A 9,961-nucleotide genomic window follows, 5' to 3' on the forward strand; every position below is an offset into this window, starting at 1 on the left:
GAGGGCAGAGCCACCTTGCAGAGGTCCTGCTGGTGGGCGAGGGGGTGAGTAAGGACTGTGGCGAAGAAAACCTGGGCGTCTGCGAGCTGAGAGCTGAGTGACAGGGAAGGAGACGGAGGAGTCTGGGAGTCAGCAGGTCTCAGACCCCAGGGTGTGATGGGGGAGACCCACAGCTGGGGAGGCGCACACAGCTGAAGGACGCCAGAGTGCAGGCCCGCAGCGGTCTTCCCAGATTGGGCGGACTTAGTGCTGCTGTGGGCTGAGTCACTGATTTTGAGAAACAGGCTGGTCCACGTGATGCGACTCCAAAGCCACTGACCGGGCATGTCTTTGCTGTTGCCGTGGTTTTGTGTGTAATTCCTGAGTGTTTGTCCAAACCAGGAGCCTGAGGAAATGATGTTTTCCTTTCCGAGCTTCGGATACCTGGCCCCGTCTTAGACGGCATCACCCTCCAATGGCCGTCATGGCCCCTGGCCGGTGCTTAGCTGACTGAGTGGTGGGAGGCGCTCCCAGCTCAGGGAGTCTCACAGCAGAGGCCCTGCTCACGTCCCTCCCGCCACAGGCATGTCTGGGCGGCTTCAGCAGCTTCCCAGCACACAGTCCTGATTCCAGTGATCCTGGTGCAGCAGGAGTCAGAGGGATGGAACAGAGGGTGCGGCCTCCCTGAGGTCCCTGTGCTCTGTCTTTCAGGATGCTCACCACGCAGCCAGAACCACCCACTACGGCTCCCTGCCCCAGAAGTCACAGCACGGCCGGCCCCAAGATGAGAATCGCGTAGTCCACTTCTTCAAAAATCTTGTGAGTGCTCTTCCACTGTGAGTAGCGCTGAGGGGAGCACTGCACTGACCACATAGGGTGTGGATGTATCCCACAGGACTCAGCTCTGATCCATTAGGGGTGTGAGTATATCCTAGATGGCTCAGCTCTGATCCTTAGGGGGTATAAATATATCCAAGATGACTCAGCTCCTAATCCATTAGGGGTGTGGGTGTATCCCATAGGACTTAGATCAGTGGTTCTCAACCTTCTGGCCCTTTAAATACAGCTCCTCATTTGTGACCCAACCATAAAATTATTTTCGTTGCTACTTCATAACTGTAATGTTGCTACTGTTATGAATCGTAATGTAAATATCTGATATGCAGGATGGTCTTAGGCGACCCCTGTGAAAGGGTAGTTCGACCGCCAAAGGGGTCACAACCCACAGGTTGAGAACCACTGACTTATCAGGGGTGGGCAAACTTTTGACTCGAGGGCCACAGTGGGTTCTTAAACTGGACCAGAGGGCCGGAACAAAAGCATGGATGGAGTGTTTGTGTGAACTAATATAAATGCAAAGTAAACATCATTACATAAAAGGGTACGGTCTTTTTTTTTTTTTTTTTAGTTTTATTCATTTCAAACGGGCCATTGTTTGCCCACGGAGTATATCCCAGACGACTCAGTTCTAATCCATTAGGAGTGTGGGTATATCCCAGATGAGTCAGCTCTAATCCTTAAAGGGTATAAGTATATCTTCATCTGGTATAAGTATATCCTAGATGACTCAGCTTTCAGCCTTTTAGGGTATGGGTATATCCTAAATGACTCAGCTCTAATCCTTAAGGGTGTGAGTATATCCCAGATGACGCAGCTCTAATCCAGTAGGGGTGTGAGTATATCCCACATGACTCAGCTCTAATCCAGTAGGGGTGTGAGTATATCCCACATGACTCAGCTCTAATCCAGTAGGGGTGTGAGTATATCCCACATGCCTCAGCTCTAATCCAGTAGGGGTGTGAGTATATCCCACATGCCTCAGCTCTAATCCAGTAGGGGTGTGAGTATATCCCACATGCCTCAGCTCTAATCCAGTAGGGGTGTGAGTATATCCCACATGCCTCAGCTCTAATCCAGTAGGGGTGTGAGTATATCCCACATGCCTCAGCTCTAATCCAGTAGGGGTGTGAGTATATCCCACATGACTCAGCTCTAATCCAGTAGGGGTGTGAGTATATCCCACATGACTCAGCTCTAATCCAGTAGGGGTGTGAGTATATCCCACATGACTCAGCTCTAATCCAGTAGGGGTGTGAGTATATCCCACATGACTCAGCTCTAATCCACAAGGGGCATGAGCATTTCCCCAGAAGAAACTTCCATCCTCCTCGGGGTGGAGCTCAGCCTTAGCACCGGGCACCACGGTCCCAGTGGCATCTGCTGCTTACTGAACTTTGGTTTTACCAAAGAGCTCACTCCTTTTGAAATTAAATTACCGTGAGGACTTAGTTTAAAAGCACAGGCTCTGCAAAACTATGGAGACAGTAAAAAGATCGGGGGTTGGAAGGAGGAATGTACGAGTGGAACACAGGGCATTTCTAGGGCAGTGAAACTACTCTGTGTGATGCAATGTGATGGTGAACACACTTCATACCTTTGTCAAATTCCTTAACATGTACGACACAGTGAAACCCATGGAAACGAACTTCAGTTAATAATCAGTACAGTACTGGTTCACAGTGAGAACTAAAGAACCCACTCAGGCAAGATAGTAATAGGGAAACCCGAGAGGGTCCATGGGAACTCTGTAATTTCTGTGCATTTTTTCTTGAAACCTAAAACTGCTATAAAAAAAAAAAGTCTTAGAAACAAAAGCAAAGCTGCAGTCTTCTGATTATAAACTTTCTGTGCGGCTAACATTTTAAAATGATACTTTCCTTGTTGATGAGTTTTCAAAGTCACAGACCAGGTGGCGTTCCTTCAGAACCCTTGAATATCAGAGGATCCTTACTTCCTACCCCAGAAAGGGGTAGCGGTGAAGTTCATGGTCTCCATCAGTGTGCGTGGAGTGTGCACGGGAACACATGCCAAGGCGAGTCCGTTTCCTGGTTTAGAGCCTGTTGGTCCGTTTTCAATTCTCTCAGAGACTTCTGGAAGATCTGAGTAGCACTGCATATTTTCAAACTCTCAGCTCCATGGTGCTTCTCACTCAGCTAGGACAGAAACGGGGGAGCCGGGCAGAGGGATGGCCCTCGCCTCACAGGTAGTGGACACCATTAGCAGACATGGGCTACTCCCAGCTACAAGGAGTCTCACAAACAGGGTCAGGACCGCTCTGCAGGAGGGACCCACCACCGCTCACCGGCTCCTATGTCTTTGCAGGTGACGCCTCGCACACCTCCTCCGTCACAAGGAAAGGTAAGACCTCTGAATATCTTCACTAGTCATCATATCTTCACTTACACACCTTCCCTGAAATCCCTAAATGTACCAAAGAGAGAGTTGGGCTCATGGCTACGTGACTTGATCTCATAGTTTTGCCAAGTGGGTCCCAAGTAGACAGGCTGAGATGCACATCTGCTCCTCTGACAACCGTGCAGACAGTGCTAATCAATCCCCGCTCACTTTCCCTCTAAGCCCTTATCCTAAACCCTCCCTGGAAGCTCCAGGAGGCCACTGCCACCCCCTTGGACAGGACACGTGTACAGTCTCAGCATAGGCTGCTGTGATTGTGTTTCTTCTCTATTAAAAGGACTTTTTCCTGCACTGATCACAATGTCATTATTTCTTTCTTTCCTCATCCAGGGGCGAGGAAAGTCCCTCAGCAGATTCAGCTGGGTAGGTGACAATCGTGTGTCCATGTGGCTTCGCCTCTTCCCGGTCCTCGCAGCCACTGGGAGTCTGTTCTGCTCAGTTTCAGTTGCCTAATGGTCGCTCCCCCTTCCTTTCCTCGCAGCCCAGCTTGTCCCCAGGACCCGGGATGCATTCTCCTCGAGGGGAAATGAGCAGCAGGCAGCCCTCCTGCTTCCTCCCACCCGTGACAGGCACCCCAGGGCCAAAAACCCTCCTCCCACAGGCCCCCACAGGCCCCGTGGGGCTCCCACCAGGAAACACCACTGCAGTGTGGGCCTGGGGCTGACACACCATCTACATGACCAGCCTACCCCCAGATGGTGACTTTTCAATGAGGAAAAATAGCCCTAGCTGGTTTGGCTCAGTGGATAGAGCATCAGCCTGAGGACTGAAGCGTCCCATGTTCGAGTCTGGTCAAGGGCACATGCCTAGGTTGCAGGCTTGATCCCCAGTAGGGGATGTGCAGGAGGCAACCAATTAATGATTCTCTCTCATCATTGATGTTTCTATCTCTCATTCCCTCTCCCTTCCTCTATGAAATCAATATATATTTTTAAAAAAATGATTCTAAGGCAGAAAAACATGCTAACTTCAGTTATCCTATATAATAAAAGGGTAATATGCAAATTGACCCTAACAGCAGAACGACTGGGAATGACTGGTCACTATGACACACACTGACCACGAGGGGGCAGATGCTCAATTCAGGAGCTGCCCCCTGATGGTCGGTGCGCTCCCACAGGGGGAGCTCTGCTCAGCCACAAGTCAGGCTGACGGCTGCCAGCACAGCGGTGGTGGCAGGAGCCTCTCCTGCCTCCTCAGCAGCGCTAAGGATGTCCAACTGCAGCTTAGGCCTGCTCCCCATTAGCAAGTGGACATCCCCCGAGGGATCCCGGGCTGCCAGAGGAATGTCTGACTGCCAGCTTAGGCCCAATCCCCTGGGGAGCAGGCCTAAGCCAGCAGGTGGACATCCCCTGAGGGGTCCCAGACTGCGAGAGGGCACAGGCCGGGCTCAGGGACCCCTCCGCCCCCCGTCCCAGTACACAAATTTTTGTGTACTGGGCCTCTAGTTCTGTTTATAATGACCTAACTCACCCAAAACATTGGTTTTTGTGTGTGTGTTAGTAATAACTGCAGCTTTGATATCAAGCCATCCAGGAAAACCTTCTGAGGAATTTTAGACTCTTTATCAGAGAAAAATTTTTTAATGAAGACCTTAAAGAGGCAATTTGTTCACTTTTTAGATACTAGTGAAATTCGACATCTGAACCAACTTTAAATATTCTAACCCAATGTATAGTCTTTTGTTACTGGTAAATATTAAGTATTGTTCTTTCTTTATAAAAATTACAATTTTCAGAATAAACTCTAGGCCAGGGATTAGGTGTGTCTTGGGAACACAATATCCTTAATCTCTATTACAGGCCACATATATGAGATGCTTAATTAATAGGCATCATATAAATGAATGAGAGAAGATTAAAAATAAAAAAGGGAGAAAAAAGAGAAAGGGAGAGAGGACTGGAGGAAGGGGAGACACCTGCAGAGAAAGGGTAGAGAAAAGATTTCATAAAGCCCCGATTTCCTCAAACACATTATGACATTGAATTATGAACTGATATATTTGCTGCAATTTTAATAAATATACTTGAGCCTTCTTCTGGCCGAATGACTTTGCAAACAGGTAACAATAATGTAGAAATGGCCCTGAGCCAGCACTCACCGACAATTAATTGTTGACTTTCTGTGCCAGGAGGAGATAGGGATGAGACTGAAGAATGAAACCCACTTTTGACCCAGAAACCGTGTGTTAGTAACCGCGTGCTCTGCCTCTTAGCTTTGCAGGCGCAGACTCTGGGCTTTATGCAAAGTCCCCCCTGCACGTGTTGGCGGCTGGGACCCAGCCCTTCTTCCCACCAGTCATCCCCAGGTCACCTAGACCCGCCGTTAACCAGAAAGGCCTTTGCACGCCTCCCACCCTTCATTTCTCATCCTATTAACGTGTGTGACATTTCTTTTTCCCCAAGCAGAATCCTCCCCTGCATTCCCTTGTCTGCCTGTTTCCAGCAGCTCAGACTGCCCTCCTCTGGGGAGTTCTCAGCCCTGCTTCCTCTGCTAAACCACTCTGTGTGCTTTCTGGTAAATTCTAGGTTGTTCAAAGGTATAAATGACCGTGAATCTGAAAGAAGGAAAAGTCAAGTACATTATTAATCTGAAAACCAATCCTTGAATTTAGTTCTCAGGAGCTCTTTATTTTGGGAGAAAAACAAGAGAGCAAGACAGGATGAGTTTGCCTCGGGTGGGGAAGTGTGGCTCTCTGAGGCGCAGCAGCCCCTCACTGGGTGCCGTCCTGGGGAACGCGTGTCCGTGGACGCCTCCGGGACTCAAGGGCAGCGCTGGCATTTCTCTGGCAGGCGGCTCAGACCTCTCTGCCTCACTCCCCTGTCCTTGCTCCACTCGATAACCTTGAAATGGATCTTCACGTGAAAGCAGCTACCTCAGACCCGGTGTCCAGTGTCCGTTCCTCGGTCTCAGCTGAATGAGGACAGTGCAGACGCAGCTTTCGTGGTGGAACCCTGGACAGGTGGCTCAGTCCTGCCCAGTCGAGTGACAGAGGTGACCTGGGGGAACCTGAGCCTCCAGAGCTCAGCTCCAGCACCTCTAACCTAACGGGGTGGGTGAGGTAGTTCCCGGGGCCCACAGCCCTCAAACACTCTTATGAGATTGTAAGGGACTGTAGGCTGAGGGGAAGGATTTGGGGGTCTTGATCAAGAGATGGTTCCATTTTGTTTCCTAGAATTCTTTGGAGAGAAACACAGGTGGCCTCCTATTTCTTGTTGGCAAAACAAAGGGAAACCTCGGACCCTGTCCATGGAGTAAAGACTTAACCTGGGATGTGGGCAGCTGGGGTCGCCTCCTATGAGCATCATCCCTATGTCTGGGACACTTCACTCCGGATGCTCACATGCGTGTGTCCACACCGCAGTCTGTCCCGTTTCTTTCTCATGTGGAACATCCCAGTGAAACTGATGCAATTGAGAAAAGACAGGGGACCCATACTTTCTCATATTTCTACTATCATCTGCCATTGCTTTAGCCCACAGAGGAAATTGTCTCCAGCCCCTGGAAGGAGGGCGGGCTGCTGGGCGATGGGCACAGGCAGGGATGGAGGCCCTTCCCCCATGAGGACTACAAGTTCAGAGCTTTGTTCCCAGAGCAGGGCACCCATTAACTCACAGATCCTCACAGCAACCAGCAAGGAAGGGGCTGTTCTCATGCGCATTTTATAGAGGAGGAAACTGAAGCTCAGAGAGGTTCCCACACTTGCCCAAGGTCACACAGCTAAGGAGCAGGGGGGCAGAGGTCATCTGGGCTTCTGGGCTCCAGGCTGAGCCCTGGTGCACGACGCAGGGACATGGCTCACCTGCCCAGACCTGCCCCTGCCCTCCATGGCACCAGCTCAGGGGCCCAGGGCCCAGGTCTGCACACTCACCCGCAGGACTGGGCGCCATGGTTCCTGGCACCACGGGAGAGGCTCCTCTAGGCCAGAGAGCAAGAGTCTCATCCTCACACGTTAGAAAAGTGTGGGCCGGGGATCTCACCTCGTCCCAAGCCTCCTGCCTGACATCTCTAGGAGATGAAGTGAATGTGAGCTCGGTCCTTGCAAACAACCAGACACATCCCCAGACTCAGCGTCGATCTCCTCCAGCCCCCTCTGAGGAATGGCCACTCCGGGTCCCCTTCCTCCAGCCCCGTGTGGGCAAAGGTTCTCCACCTTGTCCTACGGCATCTGCTGACCCTCCCTTGAGGACCAGGCAGCGAGAAGCAGGGAGGCCGCTGGTGTAGAAAAAGCCTCGATCTTTCCAATGAAAGCATTTGGGCATCTCATAACAGAGCCCTGGCCCAAGCCAGGCCAGGCCAACCGCTGAGACACGCGAGTGGAGGGCACTGTGCCCTCGGTCACCGAGGCCACTCGGGCAGGGCCCCTGGGCCGGGCTCTGACCAGAGCTGTGCTCCTCTCTTGCAGGGAGCCGAGGGGCAGAAGCCTGGATTTGGCTACGGGAGCAGAGCTGCCGACTACAAATCTGCTCACAAGGGACTGAAGGGCCAGGACACCCAGAGCACGCTTTCCAAATTCTTCAAACTGGTAACGTAGCCACCCCTGTCCCGGGACATGCTGGGCAGGTGGGTCGGCCATCCAGCCTCCTCACTCCTTTCCTCAGGTGTCTCAGTGAGCCATGAATCAGCAAGGCCAGGCCCCTAGGACTTGATGGCAAGATGGGCCACAGGTCACAGCTGAGCTGGGGGAGTCTGACCCACCTGGAAGCCAGGGGGCGCCTGAGGCAGCAGCATCTTCGCCTCCCAGGAGAGCGGGACCAGGTGATGGGGTGGGGATGGTTGGACCAGGTGAGAGACCCCGGAAACCACAGCCCGTATGTCGCATTGGTTATGACACTGGAGTCTCACAGACTCAGGCCCATATTTGTTGCCCAAGAGCTTATGGCCTGCAACCTCTGAGCCTCGGTTTCCTGCTCTGTGAAAGGGGGACGTGCGGGGAGAGCGCTGTGACAGTAAGAGGTGATGAGAGCAATGTGGTCACAGGTGCCTTCAGGTCACTCGCAGGGGTGGCAGCTGACACCATTGCTAATAGTAGCGACAGCCGTGCTCTCAGAATGTCCATCTGGTCAGCAAAGGCTGCGGTGCAGGTCTCAAGGGGCCATTTCTTCCGTCTAGGCCTTAACCCAGACCCATTCTCGGTGTCAGAGGGGCTGAGGCCTCGCTCCTTCCCAGACGCCTTCATGGCCTGTGGAGGTCACAGAGGGTCGCTGGCGCTGACCCCTTCGCACTGGGGAAGGTCACAGATGCTGGGCCCTGAGAAGCATTTCTGTGGACAGGCTCTGCCTGGAGGCCAGTCATACAAGGGCCTTGGGAAGGGACCGTCTTAAAGGTGCTCACAGAAAATGGACAAAATAAATGGCAGGAAGGTGCTGAGGGTGCTGAGGGTGGCGTGTGCCTCTGAGTCCAAGCTGGTTACCATTCTGGGAGGGTGGCCAGAGAAGGCCGGGTGAGCAGGTGACAGCTGAAGGGCAGGCCCTTGCTCCCTGTGAGCTCTAGGCCACACCAGGTCAGGGCTCATCTCTGCTAACAGAGCACAGGGCCCTGCAGCCCAAATCCCCACGGAGGGAGGTCTCTGACCTGTGAAAGCTGCTTTCTAACTGGTTTGTTAAAACATCAAGAGTTTATAATTTGTGTTGGAATAACTTGGTCTGTAATCCAAATACCCTTTGATTTGCCAATCTGCCCTTTAACTCGGTATGAATAATGGGTGTGGTGTGTCCGGGGTTGGAGCCCATGCATGCAGACGTGGTGGTGTTGGGCGCACAGGTGGTGTGGACAGCAGGCTCTGCCTTTTAGCGAAGTCACAGCTGTTCAGAGAAAGCCTTAAATACATGACGTGAGTGGTAAGTAGCTGAGCTTGATGTAACTGGCTTGATGTCAGGGAAAATGTAGGCAGATCCACTCCTCGATGTGACTACGAGGAAGTGAATTCCACCCCGGACGGAGGCTGTCATGACCCACTCACCTCAATTCTGAAATGTGGCTGAGATGGGGGGATTGGACCTACCAGAGTGTTGGGTCCAAACCCAGCCCTCCACTCAGCACAGCCATGGTCCCACCTGTGGCCCAGGCCCGCCAGAGGGCATGGCCGATGGGATGGCCTGCGGTGCCCTGACCCTTCCTGGGTTGCCCCATGACTTCCTGCGCCCGAGGCTCCCCGGAGGAACCCAGCTTTCTGCAGTTGTAACCATCTCCTTCTTGTCCCAGACGTGCAGGTCTGTCCTGGGGAACTAGTTACTACGCTAACCAGCTTAGTGGCTATGAATCACATATGAGTGATGACCAACCGGTGAGGGGAGGGTACAGCTGAGCAGGTATAAAAACACCCATTCATACCTCCCACATTTATTGTGTATGGAACCCATTTGTTCCTTAATGAGGGCCAATGTTTCCCTAAAATTCTTCTTATAGGCAGTGGTTTAGAAATTCTAACATTTCTATACAGTTCAAGGGAAGCTTCCATTTGTCAAATTAAAACAAATTTCAATTAATATGGTTTTAATTCAATTTTACTACATAAAAATTTATCCGCTGTGCTACTCTGGTCACATGGGGGCTGAATGTTTGACATGTAGCAGTTAAAACAGATTTTAAAAATCCCCCAGAGATTAGAGACCTCAAGGCAGATGAGTGGACATGGTGGGGTTTGACAGTATTTAAGGTAGCAGCGTATCCCCTGTCTTTTCTCCCTCCTCATTCACCATAGAAAATCAGTGGTGAGAGGAAAGAG

At 51.7% G+C, this 9,961-nt stretch overlaps 1 protein-coding gene across 5 annotated transcripts in view; it reads left to right on the forward strand.

Annotated features, from left to right (window-relative positions):
- The window catches only part of MBP (myelin basic protein), a 73,490-nt gene that overhangs the window by 60,118 nt on the left and 3,411 nt on the right, over nucleotides 1-9,961 (forward strand). For 3 of the 5 annotated variants that reach the window (XM_006761904.2, XM_015562755.1, XM_015562753.1), the window contains 4 exons: nucleotides 691-798; nucleotides 3,142-3,177; nucleotides 3,565-3,597; nucleotides 7,640-7,759. In XM_006761904.2, the coding sequence (XP_006761967.2) occupies nucleotides 691-798; nucleotides 3,142-3,177; nucleotides 3,565-3,597; nucleotides 7,640-7,759 (297 nt within the window). The remainder of the gene's footprint in view (nucleotides 1-690; nucleotides 799-3,141; nucleotides 3,178-3,564; nucleotides 3,598-7,639; nucleotides 7,760-9,961) is intronic. The other 2 variants (XM_015562754.1, XM_015562756.1) reach the window with 1 other exon arrangement.

Source organism: Myotis davidii, unplaced genomic scaffold (assembly GCF_000327345.1).
Source record: "Myotis davidii unplaced genomic scaffold, ASM32734v1 scaffold96, whole genome shotgun sequence".
In the NCBI taxonomy this organism is placed as follows: Eukaryota; Metazoa; Chordata; class Mammalia; order Chiroptera; family Vespertilionidae; genus Myotis; species Myotis davidii.